Source organism: Temnothorax longispinosus, chromosome 2 (assembly GCF_030848805.1).
Source record: "Temnothorax longispinosus isolate EJ_2023e chromosome 2, Tlon_JGU_v1, whole genome shotgun sequence".
Lineage (NCBI taxonomy): Eukaryota > Metazoa > Arthropoda > Insecta > Hymenoptera > Formicidae > Temnothorax > Temnothorax longispinosus.
The window spans coordinates 18,696,289-18,719,457 of record NC_092359.1 but is presented as its reverse complement, the minus strand read 5'-3'; the positions used below and the strand labels follow the sequence as shown (position 1 = coordinate 18,719,457).

Here is a 23,169-nt window from a genome sequence, read left to right as displayed (position 1 = left end):
TGTTTGAATAAAGTTCATTATCATAAACTGAACAATATAATAGGAATAAACAATTAATATTACGTATTTATTTACACTTATAAAACAGACATACGCTGCGATTAAAAATTCAAACGTAATAAGTGATTGAATCATCGCATTATAATCATTGGCGTGAATTATACAAATCAGCTTCGCACGCAATACATATAATAAAGAAATGAAACTCAAGCACGTAATACAATATAAAAGTAAAACCGAGCAATAAAAAATTAAACATACGGAATTGTAAGGAATAAACAAAGAATTAAATATGAAAACAATTAAAAATAAGGAATTACTCACGTATAATAAGAAATCCACAAAAAATTCTATTTCTTGTAAAGCAAAACATAATTTCTCAATATATTAAAACTAATTGCTTGTTTACCTCATAACACTGCATATTACATTCCGTTTTCAGCACGTACATTTTATAACGGCACAAATCTGCATTTTGTAAAATTCCAAAAGTATATCTAAATAACATTTCAAAAAGCGTTAAGTAATTATTGCAATTTATTCGCTGTATAATTAGCCAATCGTTAGCCGACCAATTTTCAACATTAAAATAATCTCGCATGCAAAAAATGATACATTATATTTTGGTTTAAAGATATTTATCAATGTTTGTCTTCATATTCCAGGTCATTAAGTGAATAACATTTCTTATCGTCAAAGCTATTTTTGTTAGCTTAAGATACTCCTTGTTTACAAGACAAGATCCCGGATTGTATTTAGCAATAATGACGCTGATAAAATTGTGATTGCATTAATATGTGCCAGTCTTCATTTGATTTTCGTAATATTATTATCATATGTAAAAATATGTGCATTATATATGTATGTATATATAATACTAGCTGGTTACCCGGGCTTCGCCCGGGAGTCGTTTTTCTTTAAACGACTTCATTTGTATTTCAATATCCTTAATCGAAAAAAATTCCTTTATCAGACAATAGCTTATCAAGTAAAAATCAATTAAATAATTAATGTTTTTACTAAAATGATTTCTACTAATTGTAGATATTTATTATTTCCATTTTGTTCTATCGGTTAGTTAATTCTTCTACGGAACTTTTGCAAATTTTAAGATCCTGCTTTTTTTTTTGTTGGAAAAGGAAAATGTTTACGCATACCCTAAGGCCGGTCCTCAGGGTTATGCCGGACTTATTCACCGACTAAAAACCTCCCCCGGCCCCCAATCCCATAACTATCAATCCCATAATAAAAGTTTAAAACTCAAGCATCTGGAATGTGTTGTTCAAACGGAAAAGTTAAGTTACCGCTTTTAAATCAGCCACCCGACACACTTTTTATGTTTATGTCAGGAATTACATCAGAATCAAAACATTTCCTACAAAACATTCGGTCAATTATTTACCGAAAAATTGAAAAAATTTTGGATACCAGTTCCCAAAAAAATCGGTAACGAAAAACTATACACTCTATAACACTCCCCAAAAAATTCTACCCCTATTTTATACTTTTATCGGTCAATTATTTTCCAAAAAATTGGAAAAATTTCTGATATCGGTTTCCCAAAAAATCGATAACAAAAAATTATACACTTTATGGTACTCCCCGAGAAATTCTACCCCTGATTCATATACAATTCTTTAAAATTCGGTCAATTATTTCCCGAAAAATTGGAAAAATTTCGGATACCGGTTCCCAAAAAGACCGGTAACGAAAAACTATGCACTCTATAACACTCCCCGGAAAATTCTACCCTTATTTTATATACTTTTAGTAAAAATTCGGTCGAATAGTTTAAGAGTGTATAAAGAACATACATGCATACATACATACAGATATTCTATTTTATATATATAGATTATATGTACACTCCCGTCAACGATTCCTTTCCCTGGGAACACAGAAGTTCTGGTGACTTTAATAGAAGTAACCAATTAGCGTCTCTATATGCTTCTATGTTCCCCCCTTATCTCAGGAAAGGAATCGTTGACGGGCAGTGTACATACATACCGCACATAATGAGAAAAACATTTAAATTTTGTAATCGATAAAAGTTATAAAAATCGTATTATAAAAAAGCATATATTTGCTGGCGAACTGTTCATTTCTTCGGCGTGAAATTTATGAGTACTTCCTCGCATGGTCGCAAAATGAGAGCGCCGCCGTACTCAATCGTGTCGAGCGTTTTCACACTCTTCACCCTCCACTTTCTCAGAATAGCAGCCAACATGATTTTCTCTTCGAGTAGAGCGAATCTCTGACCTATACAGTTTCTCGGTCCAGCGCTGAATGGAACGTAGGCATACGGATTCCTATGCTTTGAGTTTTCTGGAAGGAAGCGGTCCGGATCAAACTTCATTGGATCCGGCCAAACCTTTGGGTTTCGGTGTGCTAATAGGATTGCCAATGTGACCGAGAAACCTTTCGGAAGTATATAATTATCTAAAATAGAAGAAATAAATTAATATATAGACTGCATTTGCTTATAAAACGTTACATTGACTATCTTTGTCAATATAAAGTTTTTATGATCTAAAAATTAGACCGACTTTTAATATTAAATTATCGATCTTTAGATAAATTGCTTTAATTTTTATTTGTTTAGTTTTTCATAAATAATAAAAATATTTATTAAATACTAATCCTTAAAAAATTATCTTGAAAAACATTTCTCGCATCGTTACATTTCAACTGTCTTATAAATGAATTTACATATTAGTAAAATCCTCAAAATTCTTTATTCAATTGGTACGTAAAGTTATGTCCTACCTAATTTTACATCTTCCGTTAGTTTCCTCGTGATTAAAGGTACACTTGGAAATAATCGGAGTGTCTCCTTTATGACTCTTTCGAGATACTTCAATTGCGACAGCTCCTTTACACTGGCTGGCGTATCTGAATCTCCAAAAACCTCATCGAGTTCTTCGTGAACTTTTTCCTGGTGTTCGAGATTATTACCCAAAAGAAAGAGTGTAAAAGTCATCGCAACCGCCGTTGTGTCATGTCCCTATTTATCATTTACATATTATTTTACACGTACTTATACTAGATACGTTATCGAGCTAATAAGAAAAATATTTATAATAAGAAAATCAAAAGATGTTGATTTCGAACATTTTACCTCAAACATGAACGTGTCGACTTGCGCTCTCAACTCATCATCAGTCAAGGGAGTGTCGTCTTTCGCATTCTGGTCTAACAACAGATCCAGGAACGCTTTCCTCTTTCGCTTACCTGATGTAGAAAATTTCCTTACATAAAGAATATTTAAATGCTAGTAGAAATATGCATAATATATAATGTATAATTATAATTTACAATCACACCTATATCTAATTCATTGTCGTCATTTTCGTGTTCTGTGTAGCCATTTTGTAATTGTCGTTCAACCTTTTTCTTATTTATCACCTAGAATTTATCGATGTTTGTCGTAAATGTAAAAATTTTTTTAACGGAATAATATAAAAAATTTAGTGAAACTCTCTGACACTATTTTAATCTTCTAAATACATATCGTTAGGGTTTCTACAGCATACCCCTTTCGTGAAGTCATGCAATATATCAATTGCTGATTTAAATCCCTTTCCTACAGGCAGGGAATAGTACAACCAATCAGACCAATACCACGGTGTAAGCAGTCGATTCAATATTAACGTGGAAGCTCTGAAAATTCAAATTCAAATTAACATTTAATTCACATAAATTACATATGTAATTAATGATTGAAGTCCACCGGTAATTTTTAACATTATTAAGTAATAAACTTTTAACTGTTCCACTAATAATAGCAGTAGAAGATTTTTGAAAACTGACTTGTCTACTGTTGAATGATATTTCGTTACGGTTTCTTGAGCACGTATATTCACACCCATTGCCGTTTCTACAAGATAACAATTGATATTATTAATGTCTCTTTTATCACTTATAAAGCTAAAATTAAACTCAATACTTGTTACTTGTAAATGGTACAACAATATTACTACAAGATCTTTGTTTTATTGGTAAAATAGAAAAATCTTGCTAAATAAATTTGTTGGTAAGAACACAAATTTACTTCTGATATAAAATAATTTCTTCTTGGCATTTTGTTATTATTGCTTTGGTGACACAATAAGAATAACATACAAATTTTTACTATTGTAGCGAAATAATTTGCAGATTCAACAAAATTAATATCAATAAATTAATATTTTTAGTAATTTATAATTTTTCTTACTCTTCATAAAATAATTGATAAAATTAGCTGCAGCGTAAAATATATGTGTTAATAAACGTTTTTTTCGCAAAAAATATTGTAATTATATGTATATTGTATATTGTAATTGAAAATATACATTACCACAGATAACATCGAGAGCAGCATTGACAATAAGAGGGAAAACATCAACGGCTTTCCCTGAATCTTTTTCTATCTCTCTTTCGAGACACTTTATTAGGATCTCTGCTTTTTCAGACAGAACCACAGCAAATTGATCTAATATACTAAAGTGGAACGTTGGCCCAATAAGTTTTCTATCGTGGAACCATTGTTTACCTAAAACAGCATTAAAATGTGATATAATTATGTTGTAAAAATCGCAAAAAATAAAGGCAGCTACAAAATTAGGTTAAAAAAATACATGGTTATCGTTTTCAGTTTTAAAGTGATAGTAATCTTATTTTTTCTGTATATCAGTACTCGATAATTAACAAAGTAAATAAGAAAACCGTTTCACAAGAAACTATTGCACAATGTTGTGGTAAACAACGTTAATAATCAATATATGTAAATCAATAGAGTCATAAATCTAAATAATATTTAGATAGACACATGTTCTAAAATATATTATTTCTTAATTGTGTTGAGGCATATATATCTGTGATAAAACTTGTTTTGTTTTTTTACGCAGCTTATCTAACCGTAAGTGCAGACCAATTGGTAAACATGTAATGATTTTGCGTCTTTACCCGTAGAGGTCAGAAGTCCGTTGCCCAACCAAGGCCTGAGCAGATCATACTCTTCTCCTTTTGTGATATTTACGGTGCTAGGAAAAACTTGCTGTAAATATTGAAAAAAGATATAATCCAACAATATTCGAAGAAAATTTACACCATATTTTTTACTCCATAAGGTACTTAATGCTATTGCAACGAATTTGATTAGTTATGTAATTTATTAATATATGACTACTAATTCTATTTATGAAAAGCAGTTTTGCTGAAACTGTCAATTAATTATCAGTTTTTAAATTTATTTTGTTATAAAAATTAAATCTTCATTTTGCTGTGACAATTTTTCTTGATAATAAATCAGATTTGGTAAAATAAACTATCGTATTTCAAAAAAAAATTTACATTTTTTTAGACAAATTTACACGGCAAAATATTTAACATTTTTCATTGTTTTTTCACTAACAAGACAAATATATTTACAATATACCGAATAATTGATTGTATAATAACGAAATTTGATTACGCATTGCATACACAATAGCAGCGATAAAAAGATCTCGCTACAATAATTTATTTTCTCCTTCTAATCTCTATTATTATATTAAGATATCACTAAAAATAAATTTATGAATGCATGCTTAGAATGCTCAACATTATGCTAATGGTCAAGAATTCTTTATACTGTTATATAAAAGGATGATTTCATCAGGATATTTACGACCATTTTTATAATACTTCAATTACTCAACACTTATATATAATACATCAATTATCGCAGAAAATAACAGATAATATTTTAGCAAATTAATTTTATTGTTTACCTCTAAATGTTCTGGCTTATACACATTAATCATAGGCTTGTTTACTAGCCATTGTACAAATATTTCTTCTTTACACCTCTCCATAAGTGATACAAAGTATTTCAAGCGCTCTAGCAATTAGAATTATTAATTATCACATTAGTAATTTATTAATACCATCAATTTAATTATTATATAAATTTTAATAGTAAACTTTTTATTTTAAACCGTGTAAGAATATACGAATAACCTGTAAAAAGATAGTTATAAAATTTTATACATAAAGTTTTTTACCATAGTGCGACAGCCTCGCTAACTTAATCGCCACACCAACGATAGGATATGCGTCGATTTGGGGAAAGTTTTTAAATTTCTGTCGAACAGTATACTGCTGATGCAGAAAAATCGCGAAAATCAAAACAATGCATAGTGCCAAAAAGATAAAATCCATTCTCCTAATAGTCGTATCTGCGAACACATCAAATATTTTAAATTACTATGTAAATTCTTACGTTATTAAAATGGAATTATGTTGATATCACACCAAAAAAAATTGCACTGTCAATGCTTTCGTCGTTAAAGTAGTCTCAGTACTGAGTGAAAATATTTTCATAGATACTTTTAATTGCGATAAAGTCGATAACATATCAGGAATACATTCCGTCGCAATAATATTTGCCAACAGAACAGCTGTCAACAAAAACGATCAGTAAAATATTTGTATCGGTTATATCAACGCAATTTTTAGCAACATTTACTAATAGATTTACAAATCAAATAATTTAGCAACAAATTTTTTATCATCATATTTTGTTATATTTTATTGAAATGTCTATAAAGATTTGCTATTTGACACTATATATGTATAATAATCTTTTTTAATATCAAAAAGTTGAAATATATACGTTGTTTATTAGATTTCAAATTTAATAATTGAATAACATGCGATGCAAATACTAGGCACAACACTTACAGAATCAAATAGCTGATTCTAGAAAATTAATTACGACGCTTGGAACATTTACATTGCCATATTTTTTAGTTTTATTTTGAGTTAGAAAAATATAATATATAGGTAGCATGTGATTAAGATATGAGAGATCGCACTTGAAACATTAATTTATTTTTTTTGTTCTTTAGAAAGAATGAGAAGCAAACCGAAAATCTTAACAAATTTCGAGCTAATACACAAATCGAGTTGTGATACACAATTATAATAATCTGTTATCTAAAACGGATTTAGTTTCGACATTCTTATAATCATTGTGATTTTAATTATTCTCCGTATTACATAACACATAAATTTATACATAAAATTGTAATATAAATTATAAATCGTCTAAAGTTGGTTTAAACGACCTCACTAATCGTTTATTTTATTTTATTTACCAAAATCAATTTTTTAACCTATAACACTTAGAAAACATGAACTTTCAGTACTCACCGTCCGTCACGTCGGAAGAATCTGCGTAGTGAAAGTCAACTTCGTAATATGTTATCAATTAACACCTTTGATACTCAATTACTGCATTTCAATATTTATTAAGAATCATGATAAGTATGTTTTTATTTAGCTTCACTTTGTTGAACAATATTAAACGCGGTAAGATAGGTAATAGAATAATACGCCTATAATTCCTGTAATAGGGAATATTACAGAACCTGCTGCCTCGCACCTCGATTCAAGATTCGATCGCACAATGAGAATATAAAATCCGTATCTTGAGCTTCTATATCTCGCATTATTGGACTCTGTAATGATAAATACTCGTGCGACGATTGGCTAATCAAACCGAACGCTGTATTTCATTCGAGTTCTGAATAGAGGCAAAACTGTTTACATTTGACAATGCGATAACGTGCATGCTTAAGACACTATATATACAAACTGCAGCGAAGGCTGTTCTTGTCTGACTGAGACAATGTAATTTCTATTTTCATCGCGTCACGAGATATAATGCACGTATGTAACTTCATTTTTGCGATTACCTTCATCTTAATCACCTTCATCACACTTAATTGTAATAATTTCCTGCTAAACCTGTTATGTAAATACTTATGATATAAGGCGATGATGTATGATGTCCCAATTACACAAATGTTTATTCTTGGTTCTGTTTTTCAACAGAAAATATTTTACCGTCGCGCGATCGTTTTCACACTGTTTATTTAAGTTAATAAATTAATTCCGGACTTTCTTAATATACCCGCCGTTTTATTAAGATAAATATTACTATTGAAATAAAAAACTTCTCAGTGTAGTTTCTCAATGTCAGCGCATGTGTAACATTTATTTAATAAAATAATTGCAACAATTACAATAATTGCGCGATTATCGTGACACGAGCCGACAAACATTGAAAATATTTTTGTTTGATAGTAAGAGAATATGCAAATAATCATTATAAAAAAAGTAGATGTAAAGAAATTTTACAATCCGTCCGAAGGTTACACTTTCTAAAAACAAAATTTTAACGCTCAGCATATATATATTATCAATAATCATATATTATGCTTAGAGTAAGTGTTGATTTTTTGTCTTTTATAACTCACACGTTCAGTGTAATTGCAATTCCATGGCGTGACGTCGGGTACATTTTTCAAGTACTACTTTTAATATAAGCAAATCAATTGATAGGATCAATCGCGTATATAAATTTTTTTTTACTTCCGGAGACCATTACCTGCGTTAAACTTGAAACCGTACAAAACTCTCTTCTCGAATGCAAGTTTCTTTTTACGAGTAAAAACAACTCTTGACGCGTTTTACAGGCTTGAAAAGATTTCTGGACGAAGTAACTTGATCTTTATTAAAGATTGTACAGTGTTTGTTAAATTGCAACCGCGCTATCGCAAAAATTCGTTTACGTAAGCGTGATTAGGCGTTTTCAACTATGAGTCAGTTGTTATCGTACCAACGTGGCTCAATAACGTTACATGTGACGGGCGGCAGGGTAATCGGCATGGTCGATGGTAGACATGTGGGTAAGAATTCTCCAGGCCACAAGTGAAGAGCGTCTACGAACAATAATCCGATCAGAACGCCACGAAGCATGGGCGCAAAGACGTTCGAAAGCCGACCCCGGCTGGCCTTCTGCGGCCAAACGAACACGAGCCGAGAGTCGCCTGTAAACAAAAGCGTACTTCCGTCACTAATTTATTCATTCACTGATAATCCCGAGGAGAATATCGATCGGTCTTTGCTGCTTGTTATTTTATTCGCGTATCTTCTGCGTGGAAGGCCAATGACTTGACAAAACATGGGACGCATTTTTCAGATCAATCACGCTATTTGCAGATTTTAGCTAATTTGTGGAAAAATCATTTTAATGTACTCAAAATAAAATCCCGATCTTTGCTTCGTCCTCTCAAGTATTATCTGTGTGGAAAGCAATTAACTATAGAGTGACTAGACAAAACAGAATCTCAAACACGTCATATTTGCAGATGATTCACGGAAAAGTCATCTCGATTTACTCGAAATAAAATTCTTAATAATCACGTTAAACAACATTCAACCTGCATTACGGCGAATGATCGACGAGGTAACGCTACGCGGACAGACACCAGCCGGTGCGTTAAAGATTCCATCCTTGACGTGAGTCCTCCTCTTTCGATAGCTGAAGACGCGGCCTCGACTCTGTAACGAGCGACACGCGAATTTCTCCTCCCAATTCGTGTAGATAGACCCGGTGAGGGTGCTGCCGGTGCTCTCCTGAAGGGAAGCGCTTGTTACAGTTACCAAGGAGAAGTCATCGTCATCCCCGTCCCGTCGCGTAGCCGATTCCTCCAGTTTGCTGTGCAAACATTAAAATTTGCTGAAGAAAAATCCTTTCGCCGTTTAATGCTTTCAGGAAAAGCCACACAGGATATTCCATGCTAATTATTCAGGAGTAACAGACCTTCTTAATGTCTTTTTGCCAAATAAATAGGTTATATTACCTCACGTATACGTGAGGTGAAGCAATGGAATATCGTTTGCAACGATTGCACGATAATGTTACACAAATCCGTTACGCATTCGTTCATTAATAATCATAAGTAGGTCACTTGATATACTCTCGTACTCTTGAATAAGCCGAGTAGTAGTAATAACATTGTGGCTCGATTGGCCGCACGTGGCGTGCTCCAGATTTCAAATATCCAGATGATCTCTGTCCTCGTCTTTCGTAATAACCGAGTATAATTAAAAAAATGTTTATATCATTCTGTATATTACATAATATATTCCGTAATACTTAATTGCGAGAGAAACGCCGGAAAGGGAATTTGCCGAGAGTGTACGGACGTGTCAGTCACAATTTTTTTTGTTTTGCACATTCGGATCTTGATGCATAAAGGTCGACCCACATTTAATTCGCGATAGCTTTGCGATTATTTAAAAATTACCTTATGGGCCAAAGCACATATGACAGTCGTAGTCGTGGACGTATAAGTAACGCACAAGCTTTGGCATATCCTGATCTGTCAGGTCGGGGACTACGACCGTCGTATAGGTATCGCTACGCCATGTTATGTGCTTTGACCCTTACTTTTGACAGCACGGTTATCGCTACCGCACTGATATCGATACCGTTGACAAAAGCTATGCACACAACCTCACCCACTTTTGAAACTTCAACGCCGCTCTCCGGCGGAAGCAATTCGTTATTTCCATTCTTTTGCGCTCCAATTCGAAAGTATCAAGTAGAAAACAACCCGCGGACCGCCAACGTCCGTACGAACAAATTTCATCCATATACTTCAACCGAATTCATTGGAATGTCGACTAAAACTGGTGAGTAACCTTATCCAATTCATCCCTTTAATCACCGTCCACTGGACGGTTGCGGAAGACATAAGTAAACAGCATCCTGTTTAACGGTCCGGGATTAGTCTTAGTTAATTCGGTTGATTCAGTTAAGAATATTTAAGTTAAAATCAAATAAAAAGGACAATGACAATCTCTTCTAGAGCTTGACTCGCCGTTGGCGAACGTCGCGACCGAGATCGAGGAACGTCGGTGCGACCTGATCGGCCGCCACCGAGAGCTTAAGAACAAAGTCGCCACGATGGAACGCTCCATTCCGGCTCTGATGGCGTACAACATGTGGATGACCGAGCGAGATTGTCGCGATGGGCCGTACGACAAGGTACGGGAGATCGTGAATAGGTTCTCGCCGCAGCCGGACCCCGCCGACAGACTTCTCGCCGAATTGAAAAGCGCGGTCGACGGTCTCCACCAGGAAACGTCACAGTTGCATGTACGGCACGATTGACATTCGACGATAAGAATCCGGGTAATTCCTTTTTTCAACGCGAAAATTTATACGTCGCGATGTTAAAGCGTTTCCAGGATTGTTACTTAAATTCTTAAATATTTACGTTTAAACAAGTGTTTTAAACATTGTACTACTTCAAATGTAAACCAGATGTTTTAAGTATATTTTATTAAAAAAAAAAGTTTAACATAGATTGTTAGAGTAAAAATATTAATTTAGTTGCTTCTACTTGTGTACAATGGTGGCATTTTTTTTTTAAATAAGACACTATGCGAAAGGATGTTAGGGGATCTAAAAATATTGCTTTTTAGATTTAAAAGTAGCTTTCTGGTGCAGTAGTACCATAGATGCAATATACTAGGTAATACATATTAAAATATTTTCGTATTTAAAATTTTTATACATAAGTAAAAATACAATAAATCGAGAAATTATATTAACACAGAACATAATGTATAAATAAAATATAACGTGTATAGAATATATAATATGAAGAATATATAATGCTTATGTATTTAAAACATTTGTTATCATTGAATAATCTTTGAAAAATCGGGAATTAAACGGCCGCAAATGTTACAGATTAATAATTCCTGCGACGGAAATTGACAATCAACTTTCTATTGATGCAGGACAAGATCATAGACGCGGATGTGAAACTGGAGGAAACTGGAATGGAGCTGGAGTCCTTGGAGTTGGCTAACAAGGAGATGGAGGAAAAATTGACAGGATTGCGTAACGAGGTACAGAGATACAATACGCCCAGTCTACACTCCGTCCACTCCGAAGATCTGATATGTCTGAGAAATATCCGTCAGCTCGCTGAGGAAGAATTGAAACTGAAGAATTGCATCAGCGAGCTGGAAAATAAAGAATTCATGTACAGGCGACAAATGGGCAAGTTGCTGTCCTGCAAGAAATTTCAGCGTGATAGCGGCAAAATGACGGAACGCGTGCAGAGCCACTCTAGAGAAATTGGCAAAAAGTTATTCGATCCTTTAGAAGATTACACACTTAATAAACATGTGACGAAGAAAAAATATCATCTTGAAGATAAGAAACGAGTGAGTATAGTAAGGGCGTAGATAAAATATATTCTGTTCCCAATTTTATGCATATCTCTTAATTTAGAAGGCTTGCTGTCCATGTGCAACGTCGATAACGTTAACCGCCTACGAGAAGGCGTCGAAGAAACCATTAGGAGCTTGCGAAAAATTGTATCCACCGCTTTCATGCTGCGTCCCACTGGACCATCCGGCGTCACGTGCAACCGCGAGTAAATCGCGCGATTGCACTTGTTGCAAATCTTGCCGACGGGTTCCTTCCGCTCTATTCAAATCCAAGTCTCCGTGTTCGACGAAGCCTCCTTGTGAGTCTCTATTCAGCGTCGCCTCGAAAACAGGCATGTGTGCAAGCCGATGCGTACCGACTTGTTTTCTTTCAAATTTTATTAGGAATATTCTATACGTAATGAAAACTTATACAAACATAAATCTGTTTGACATAAAATTTAATAGCGTAAACGTATAAATTTTTAGGTGTATCGCGACCACCTAAACAATTAGCGCAATCTTCGGTGCCATGTGATCCCAGTGAAACGTGCAACGAGTGCACCACTCCTGCCGCATGCAAGCAAATTAATATCAATAGATACGATTGCGAAGAAAAACGCAGGGGCGAATTGTCGATCCCGTGTGATTGCAACGTCAGATCGTTAGACGAGGCTCAATCAGTGCCTTCAGGGATGCTGCATTCAGAATCGGAAATAGATGATAGCAACAGCGATGAGGAGGAATTTTGCGAGTGTTGCTCCTGTGGTTGCGAAGCCAACGATGATTTATCGTAGTAATGTAATTGATACCCAAACATTTATCAATCAGCAAAATTGATCGATTTTAATGTCCTCTTAGACAGTTTAAAAATTCCTTTTAACATATGTATAGGTTTTTATATAATTGAATTTTATACAAAAAAATTGGTATTTGACAAACGATAATGAGATTGTTCTTATTCTTAATATTATTTATATATGCTCAGTATGCTCACATTTAATATAGTAGTTTAAAAATTTGTTCTCATGCAAGAAGTTTAACAGAAGATATACATAGACATATCATATTTTCATTTATTTATTTAATTATAATAGAATATTGAACGGACAATTTAAGAACTAGCTTTTTCTTTAAAAATGAAGAAAATATTTTAATACACTGCAACTCGATATATAATTATCTAATATATCCTATATAATTCGCGATTTGACAGCTGATTTAGGAATCACTATATGGTCACGATCCACCTGCAAATAGTTACTAAAATTTCAAATAAATATATTAGCAAGTTATGTGCTATAAAATTTCAAATATAACTTTATTCGAGATTATGACAGTTTAAAAATAGCGTTAGATTCATTATTGCTAAATAATATACTATTCCAAAATCATATCCTAAATTAACTATATTCCTATATTAGGAACATTTTCGGTGCGTTCGCAATCATTTTATTGACGTCGATAATTTCAGAAAAATACGCAAAAATACTGCTACGAAGAAATCGCCAATTCTACCAGCGATGCAATACTTTGCGTTGATTTTTTTCTTGTAATCCACTAGATAGAAGGAAATCAAAAGGTGCCACGTCAGAGAACTCTTCTTTCCATGAGGAGGACCGAGGAAGTTCTACTTATCGACGAACATCGGTAGCTTTCATTTCCCTAATCGGTAGCTAATACGTTACCTAATACCAATTTGCACGAGCGAGTATCGGGGTCGCAACCGTCACAAAGTTGAAAGAGTATGGATTCATTTCCCCGACAACGTCCGGCTTGTCTACTCAAAACGAAAAGCTATTAAAAGAAACTAAACGATACGATGGATGACCGTGGTTTGCATCCCGCACTAATCTGGCAAACACATTACGTACACTGTTTAATCCAAAGGTCCGAGGCATAGTTACAGCCCCCAGCCTGACACGCTAAAATATCGCCGATTAAACGGCACTTAAAATGTTCATATGACGGCTGACCAACTGAAGATACGACTCGCTCGCCCACCTGTGCAAACAAAAATGAAAATACCGAAATTTAATACAAAAAACAAGGAAAAAAGACCTACTAGAAACGGAAAACTTTTAAGTACACTTCGTGCAGTAGTCGTACTCAAAGAAAGTAACGATTATCATCGTAAGAACTTAATTTATTCGAGGTGGTAAAAACGTTTTCTCGTGCAAAAGCCCATAAAGTTAATAAGTGCATAAATTTTCAGTTGTTACACGATCACCTAAACGCCCTAAACAATTAACGCAATCTTCGGTGCTACCGTATGCATGTAAATATACGTGCAAATATGAAAGAAAAACGCTGATAAGAATTAACGACTCTGTTGCGTAATTACAGTGTTACTGCTGGACAAGACTCATCAATTAGTACCTTTCTGCTGTATTTGGCTTCGAAAATTGATGACAATAACAACAATAAGAGGTTTTGCGAGTGTTGCTCTTATGATTGCTAAGCCAGATAATTTATCGTAGCAATAAAATTAATATCCAAACATTTGTTACATTAATAATACGACTTTCGTCTCATTTTATTCAACGTAAAAATTCCTTTATTTGCACACGCGTGTACACAATTTGGTACAATTGCTGTATAAAAATTAATATTTAAGAAATATCTGGTAACAAGAATGTACTTATCTATGTGTATAGAAATAGTATATTATAAGAAAATATTATTAAGAAGAAATGTTAATACATGCACAAATTAATAATTTTCAAAAGTATATTGTAATCCAAACAGTTTAATAAAGGAAACACGCAGATATATTATAGTCTCACTTGTTCATTTTGATTACTTAGTATGGAATGTGGAACGGATAATAGTGGCTGGCACTTGCACTGAAAAAGAATAAAAAACATTAATATATCGCAACCTGATACAATTATTATATGCTATATATATATCTCATAATTGGTATAAAATATTGTTTGTATAAATGACAATTGTAAACTACTAACTTTTCAAGTGCACACATTCTTCCGTCGCAATCAAAAGTATCAATATAAGCTACGTCTTTAGGTGAAAGTTTAAAGTCAAATATATCCATGTTTTGAGCGATTCGTGATTTGGTGACTGATTTGGGAATCACTATATGGCCACGATCCACCTGCAAATAGTTATATAATATTAAAATTTTGTATAAATATTATTAATATATCAAGTTATCAGTTTCATAAACGCTGAATTCTTAAATTTAATTAAAAAATTGAAATTATATTCAATACATCTAATTTATTGGAAAATATACTTGGAGACATTAATATCTTAATAACATACTTGATAACGAATAACTATTTGTGCAGGTGTCTTCTTGTACTCTTTCGCGAGCTCAATTAATTTCTTGTCGTCCAATAATTTTGGGTCATTCGGCTTGACCCCTGGTCTGTCTGGTGATCCAAGTGGACTATATGCTGTAATAAGGATGCCCTTTTTCTTGCAGAAGTTTGATAGTTTCTTTTGCGTTAAGTATGGATGACATTCAACCTAAAATATATATATATATATTATATATATAAAATGTCTATAAGATGTTAATAGATAATAATGTTAATCAAAAGATGTTAAGGAATGTAAAAAAAAAAGAATTTCTTTATGTATTATTAAATTTTTAATCTTTCAAAAAACAGTATTTAAAAATTTCGAAATTAACGTAATATTATTAGATTAAACTAAAAATTTACTACCATCAGAAAGTTTCTTTCGATTATTATCACTTTTTATTACCTGATTTATAACAGGTTTGACCGATGCTTTCTCGAGTAATCTGGTAATCTGCTCGGAATTAAAATTACTGACACCGATGTTTTTCGCAAGACCTTTGGACAGCACACCTTCCATACCCTTCCAAGTATCGAGGTAATCTATATTGCTCAATGCTTTGGAACCGTCAGGATTTCTAGGAAAAAGTTCTCCGCCCTCTTTGATTCCGAATGGCCAGTGAATTAAATAGAGATCTACGTAATCGAGACCGAGATCGGCTAGCGTTTCTTTGATGGATGGTTCAACCAGATTACGGCTATGAAAGGAATTCCATAGCTTGCTTGTAATAAACAGATTTTCTCTCTTCACGACACCCTCCGCTATTTTCGCCTGAATAGCGGCACCAACTTCCTTCTCGTTGCCATAAGCTTTAGCGCAGTCGATATGTCTGTAGCCGATATCAATGGCATCTTTTACAGCTTGTGTAACTTCTCCTGGTGTAGACTGAAATAAAAACGAATTAAATTAATATCTCTGACCATTTTTCTCAAGGGTCGGACTCTCTTTCTCAAGAAAGGTCTAGCGTGCAAGTCTAATCGCAAAAATGCTAATATTTAATGTTATCTATGGTATATTACGTTTCTCCAAAACAAACAGATAATAAAATTCTAATTATAAGATAAAAGAAGTTAAAATGTAAGCCCGGAAATTATTTCCTAGATTTCACAAATAATTTTAGGATTAAACATTATATTAAATGATGTGAAACATTACATAAAAACGTTCACGACAAACATTTTTCGCTAAAAAAGAGAACTTTGAAAAAAAAAGTGCGCTTATTGAAGCAAATAAAAAATGGAAAATGTGGGCAAAGACTAAAGTGTATATATATATATATATATATATATATATATATATATATATATATATCTAATCAAACAACAAATAAAATGTATTGTAAAATAAAATACATGTCAAGAGCATTTATTAAATAGGTTTCTTTCTTCACTTTAAATGTAATTTTTTCTCTCTTTGCCTTATTTAAAGTTCTCTCTTCTTTGAATTTTTGTATACTATGTACGGCACTGCCTGAAGTAATTAGCATAATTGCCTAACATTGCGCGTCTCAGCTCTATTATCTCCGCCATTTGATCTTCAGATGGTAAATATGCAGTATAGCGCCAACCTCTCCAATTTTGTCGAAACTTTTTTATTTTAATTGTGTATTTTGGGTCGAAAAAAGGATTCTGATAAGGAAAATCGTCGCTCATGTTCCGTTTGTTTATAATTAATATTCGTAATATTTCGATGTCGGTAAGTATAATAAGGAATTGACAATTTATGTATATATTTTTACTTTTTTATTAATACGCATGCGCAATAATCTTGCGCGCCTTGAGAATTTCCATCCACAAGGCGCACTTTGTTTGAAAGAATACAACATAATACATTTATATATTATGATTTGAAGTATTCTCTGCTTCAATCAAAAGCACAAATTGTTAACTGCTTTAATCACTTAAATTAAATCAAATAATAGCACAAAAACGCGAGAAAAACAAAGATGTCTAGTTTGAACTAAGGAAAAACTTGCCTTCCATGTGCCCAGACCCAAGATCGGCACTTCGTTGCCGTTGTAAAACTTCACTTTCGGTGCGCTGAGGACCATTTTTATGTGTCACTGGGACGTCGATGATTACGGAAAAAAATACGCGTTCGAGAGAGTCTACGCGGTTACTACGTGGAAACTAATCTGACGTCTGGATCAGCGATGCAAATGCTGGCACTGCTGCACACTGCTGTTGACAGTTTTGCTCCGACCCGTTCCTTTTATAAACGTCCCCACCTAGGAGGGCGGGATTCTCAACGGCAACAATACTACGACGTTTACGAGAACGTCACTTCTGTAGGCGATGTATTATTCCTACGCGCTCAAGGATAGGCTCGTGCATGGTGCAAAGTCGATACTCGAATATGTCGCGGTTATTGTTGCCTCTTTTCCGCGATGCCGATTGGTGGTCTCGATTGCCGTCTCGATTGCCGTCGCGCCGTGGGTTGCTTCATCGAAAAATTTCAGATAAGTTTCAAATAAGTTCTATATAATGTTTTTATTATAATTTTTTATATTATTTTTAATTCTTTTTATTTCAGTTATTAACGGTTTTCATGAATGTTGCTAACGATATGTTTTATGTACCAATGTTTTGTGCAATGCATACAACGATAGTGAGTAGGTTACTATTGTATAAAGTTACATAAGGATACGTATATAAAGAGAGAGAAATATTTAATATATGCATGGCCGGCAATCTTGAAATCTGAGATGACGTTTGAGAATATTGAAAAGAGACGACAGCATTATATACGTACGTATGCGCTCAGTGTAGACAGTGCGTTCAGTGCGCAAATTGAAAAAAAGTCAAAAAAGATAGAGAGAAAGAAAGAAAAGAAGACAGAGAGAAAAAGTGAGAGATAAAAGAAAGAGGTAAGCCTTAAAATAATAATTAAACTTATGTTATGCGTAACTCGCCTACGATAAGATCGATGATAGCGTGTTCGTTCGTAATTTTGTTATTCTTCGCGATTAAATATTGCAAATTTAAGTTAAAGATGAACAAAAGGAAAAGAAGGAGATAGAAAAAGAAAGAGAGAAAAGGAGAAAAAGAGAAAGAGAAAGAGAGGCAAATAAGCTTAAAATAATAATTAAATTTATATTGTGCGTATAACTCGTCTATGATGAAGATGATGATGGCGTGTTTGTTTGTAATACCTTTAATTCTTTGCGATTGGATATTGCAAAATTAAAGATGATGAACAAGAGGAAAAGAAAAAGACAAAAAAAGAAAGAGAAAAAAGAGAAAAAAGGGAGAGAGAGAAAGAGAGGCAGGTAAGCTTTAAAATAATAATCGCGACGTAAGCTGCAGGAACGGCGATTTTTATTTTCACCGTAACGCGAAACGCAAAATCGCGATATTTATTTTTTTCTTCTGTTGCGTTATAAACGTGTCAATAACGACGATAACGTTGACTCTTATCTAACGACTATGATTATGTCGTGATCTAACATCTTCTGAGTCATCGAGAAGCGTTCGAACGTGGAATTTTACCGCATAAGATATGGGCCAGTGTACCAGAAGTACAGGTCCACGTAGTCGAGACCAAAGTTCTCCACGGATCTTCGGCAAGCCGGCACCACGTTTTCTCGTTTATGGAACGCGTTCCACAACTGACTATGATAGATTTTTTTAATTCTGTCGGGTTTCAGACGATGGGACAACGCGAATGTACCTTGGTAGTGATGAACAGATCCTCCCTCTTCACGACCCCTTTCGCGATCTTCTCGCGTAATATATACTTTGCCGATTTTCTTTTCATTCTGATATATGTAGCGGCAATCGAAATGTCGATATTCAGCGTCAACAGCGTCATGTACTGCTTCCTCAACAACCTTCGGATCATCCTAAGACGAGATTAAATTAAGTAAACAGAATAAATCACTTTTACTTCGCCAGTCAAATAATAAACAACAAAATGGAAATATTAATCGACTCTACTGGCCATTATAATCGCCAAGACAATACGACCACGATTTGATTCGATTATTGTCATGTAATCTTTGATACTTATATATAAGCATCTCATTTAAATAATTAAATTTATTGCGAAAAATATTACCTCAGCCAGGGTTCGAACCTGGAATCTCCCTCATTCCATGATGGGTGTCGAACCAATTCGACCACTGAGACATGTGGTAATATTTATTCGAGATCATCGAAGTAATATAATGTTATAAATAAAAGTGATCCTTAATTTTTAATTAATATAATAATGACCAAGCTCAATTGCACCTAATTTACTGGTGACCTCTAAATCCTGTGTTCCTAATTCTGGCAACCAGATACCAGATGAACACATTACTGATAGTTCTTCTAACTAAACTTTTTATTCCCGACTGCTGCTAGCCGAAGGTTTGCACAACGGAGGGAATAGGTATTTGTTTCACCCAGATTATATTATAAAAATTAATAATTTTTTTTATATATAAATATTTTTTTTCTTTAATTTTAACATTATTTTATCAAGAAAATGTGTTACTGTGAGACTTACTGTTCAAATTTTGCCTATAATCGGTAATCTTTGCAGCTACTTACATCTACTTTACTAATAAAAATGGACGTAACTGAGCAGAAAAATGAGTTTCTCGAACTTTAAGTTCTTTTTTAAATTAGTGGATTAGCTTTTAGTTTCAGTTTATTGTTATAATAATAATTAGATTTCTTAAAAATTTTATTAAAAATTAATAAAATAATATAAAGATATAGTTTTCATATTTTAAAAAGTATTTTAATTCTGATTGACAGTAATATGGACACTGTCAGTAATACGGTCTTTCACCCTAATAGAATAAAAAATCGGGATATTATGAGTAAAATGGAATGATTAATATATTAGCATCTTGTTATTATTATCAATAATACATTCATATTTGATTCCTGAAGTCTAGACGTCTAGACTATTATAACATCATCATATATAATCGACGATCTGAAGGTCAAATGGTGGAGATAACAGATGCGCAATATTAGGCAATTATTTCAGGCAGTGCCATACATAGTATACAAAAATTCAAAGAAGAGAGAACTTTAAATAAGGCAAAGAGAGAAAAAATTATATTTAAAGTGAAGTAAGAAACCTATTTAATAAATGCTCTTGACATGTATTTTATTTTATAATACATTTTATTTGTTGTTTGATTACATATATATACACTTTAGTTTTTGCCCACATTTTCTATTTTTTATTTGCTTCAATAAGCAGTCTTTTTTAGCGAAAAAAATGTTTGTCGTGAACATTTTTATGTAATGTTTCACTTATCATGTAATGGAGATGATAATCCCTGGGTTCCGTAAAACGCATTATGTGTTTCATTCACGTATATGTATATCTATTCGAGATCATCGAAGTAATATAATGTTTAATCCTAAAATTATTTGTGAAATCTAGGAAATAATTTCCGGGCTTACATTTTAACTTCTTTTATCTTATAATTAGAATTTTATTATCTGTTGGCTTTTGAGAAACGTAATATACATAGATAACATTAAATATTAACACTTTTGCGATTTAGACCTGCACGCTAGACCTTTCTTGAGAAAGAAAGTCCGACCCTTGAAAAAAATGGTCAGAGATATTAATTTAATTCGTTTTTATTTCAGTCTAAACCAGGAGAAGTTACACAAGCTGTAAAAGATGCCATTGATATCAGCTACAGACATATCGATTGCGCTAAAGCTTATATGGCAACGAGAAGGAAGTTGGTGCCGTTATCCAGGAGAAAATAGCGGAAGGTGTCGTGAAGAGAGAAGATCTGTTTATTACAAGCAAGCTATATGGAATTCCTTTCATAGCCGTAATCTGGTTGAATCGACTCTACTGGTCATTATAATTGCCAAGACAATATACGACCACAATTTGGTTCGATTATTGTCATGTAATATTTGATACTCATATATAAGCATCTTATTTAAATAATTAGTTTAATACAGGTTATTGCGATAAATATTACCACATGCCTCAGTGGTCGAATTGGTACAACACCCATCACGGAATGAGGGAGGTTCCAAGTTCGAACCCTGGCTGAGGTAATATTTTTCGCAATAAATTTAATTATTTAAATGAGATGCTTTATGTAAGTATCAAAGATTACATGACGATAATCGAACCAAATCGTGGTCGTATATTGTCTTGGCGATTATAATGGCCAGTAGAGTCAATTAATATTTCCATTGTTGTAAATTAAATAAATTAGAATTTCAAGATGCGGTGTGCTCAAAAGATTTCTTTATTTCGGCAAATGGAAGAAGAAAACATCTAAAGCTAGGATAATGAAATATTTTTAAAAGTTTAAGCTGAGAGATCAATTTTTTAATTTTCGGATAGTAGTTTTCAATTGCAAGAATTTGATCCGTCGCAAGCTATTTAAGCACACAAGTTGTTTGCGCGTACGGTTCCGTTAATGATCACGAACTTTGTGTTATCACTGACATTGAAAGATATCGTCTAGCTCTTTCTCGTTGGATACCCAGATGTCGGTAAACAAATCTGAACGAAAAAGTTAAGTTTCTTCGAGAGAGAAACAATCATGAGATTTTACTTACGCCTGCCTGCCAGGTGCCGAGACCGAGTACGGGAATCTTTATACCGTTGTTCAAAACCGTGGTCGGCGCTGCTATTATAGTTCATCAAATGTTGAACATTTATCTCGAAGTGATACGTACTATACTAAAAGTAGACCGTTATAGCCGACACTATATATATAGATAAATAGAAGTGTCCCAAGTTTTGTTTCCTCCCTTTTTTTATCCACACACATTTTTTTTATTTGTAATTATTGGTTCATTTGCAATTGAAATTTTTCAAGTATATATAAATTTCGCTCTTGAAAAGTAAGGCATACTAGTTTGTTAAAAGCTGTCAACATAATTTGAACGATAACGATAAACTGACTTTAACGTTTCTTTTGCGTGTTATGTTGATGTGTGTGTGTATATATATATATATATATATATATATATATATATTGGAAACTAATTGTAACTATAATTACATTAATTATAAATTCACAAAATCAATACACAGAAATGCAGTTACACATGTACTTCTTCATCAAGTTTCAAAAAAAAATCTTTCAAATATAATTCTCGTGTTTACAAATGTGTAATTTTAAAGAGTGATAATTTTTTACAATTTTTCTTTTTTTCTAAACCGTTCATCTTCCGTTCAGTAGAGGCTGTAAACAATTTTGAATTCTGATGACTCACCCTTCCGAGATCGTTCAAAGTCTTTCGCAAAATCACGTTCTTTGTGCTATTTGGCGTGGCCCAATTGATCAAGTTATTTACCATGCTCATTGTACCCTCACGTAGAAAACGGTCAAAATTTATTTTGTCTGGCAACTAACGCAAAATGCGCACTGTTAAACGTAATTGAATATACCACAGACTACTATTTGTTATATTGCTATTTGCAATGATACTCACATAAAGATTTTTATTTTTCTCAGTTTTGTAATCCTGAGATTGTTCTACCTCTAGGATTATCAATATGCTTGAATAAAACAAACAACCGATATTTTCATTACATATAAAATAATGTTGCGAATTATATTGAGACCTAACCCAAATAAATTCACGCGATTTATTTACTACAGCGACAAGCAAGTTTCAATATTGAATAGTAATAACAAACCTTTTCAGATCGGCATAAGTCTGCGCGATTGTTCAACCTCGATCGCTGGGTTCAGCCGCGAGCATAAAACCATGACTTCATGCCCTTTCTTGAGCCGAAGAAACGCGAAATAGCCAACTGTTCGTACGAATGTATACACGTGTCAAAATGTACAACAGACTTTTCAAAGAGACC

The 23,169-nt window shown here is 33.3% G+C and overlaps 3 protein-coding genes and 1 long non-coding RNA gene across 7 annotated transcripts; 2 read left to right on the top strand and 2 right to left on the bottom strand.

The window, feature by feature from the left end:
- Nucleotides 1-48: 48 nt before the first annotated feature.
- LOC139808832 (cytochrome P450 4C1-like) lies at nt 49-7,647 on the bottom strand. 2 transcript variants are annotated; one of them, XM_071771271.1, is made up of 11 exons: nt 7,174-7,647; nt 6,024-6,197; nt 5,751-5,860; nt 4,945-5,035; nt 4,337-4,531; nt 3,811-3,877; nt 3,534-3,660; nt 3,324-3,405; nt 3,119-3,231; nt 2,767-3,004; nt 49-2,439 (listed from the first exon to the last, which is right to left on the bottom strand). In XM_071771271.1, exons 2-11 carry the CDS (start codon nt 6,178-6,180, stop codon nt 2,099-2,101), a joined length of 1,521 nt encoding a protein of 506 aa, XP_071627372.1. In that variant the 5' UTR covers nt 6,181-6,197; nt 7,174-7,647; the 3' UTR covers nt 49-2,098. The 2 variants fall into 2 exon arrangements, with proteins under 2 accessions (XP_071627372.1, XP_071627373.1); XM_071771272.1 differs by lacking the exon at nt 7,174-7,647 and adding an exon at nt 6,274-6,402.
- A 12-nt stretch (nt 7,648-7,659) lies between these two features.
- On the top strand, nt 7,660-13,760 carry LOC139808828 (uncharacterized). Of its 3 annotated transcripts, none has more exons than XM_071771259.1 (5): nt 7,660-10,506; nt 10,683-10,972; nt 11,623-12,054; nt 12,125-12,392; nt 12,529-13,760. In XM_071771259.1, the coding sequence occupies exons 1-5, from the start codon at nt 10,122-10,124 to the stop codon at nt 12,834-12,836; spliced, it is 1,683 nt and encodes a 560-aa protein (XP_071627360.1). In that variant the 5' UTR covers nt 7,660-10,121; the 3' UTR covers nt 12,837-13,760. The 3 variants fall into 3 exon arrangements, with proteins under 3 accessions (XP_071627360.1, XP_071627362.1, XP_071627359.1); XM_071771261.1 differs by having other exon boundaries at nt 12,122-12,359; XM_071771258.1 differs by having other exon boundaries at nt 12,122-12,392.
- An 803-nt stretch (nt 13,761-14,563) lies between these two features.
- On the bottom strand, nt 14,564-17,559 carry LOC139808834 (aldo-keto reductase 1B-like). Its single transcript, XM_071771276.1, has 5 exons — nt 17,342-17,559; nt 15,772-16,251; nt 15,325-15,531; nt 15,006-15,154; nt 14,564-14,885 (listed from the first exon to the last, which is right to left on the bottom strand). The coding sequence occupies exons 1-5, from the start codon at nt 17,414-17,416 to the stop codon at nt 14,843-14,845; spliced, it is 954 nt and encodes a 317-aa protein (XP_071627377.1). The 5' UTR covers nt 17,417-17,559; the 3' UTR covers nt 14,564-14,842.
- Nucleotides 17,560-17,842: 283 nt separating this feature from the next.
- Nucleotides 17,843-21,566, top strand: LOC139808838 (uncharacterized). The gene is made up of 2 exons (XR_011730960.1): nt 17,843-18,232; nt 20,964-21,566. It is a non-coding gene; the product is annotated as an uncharacterized lncRNA (long non-coding RNA).
- The last annotated feature ends 1,603 nt before the right edge of the window (nt 21,567-23,169 follow it).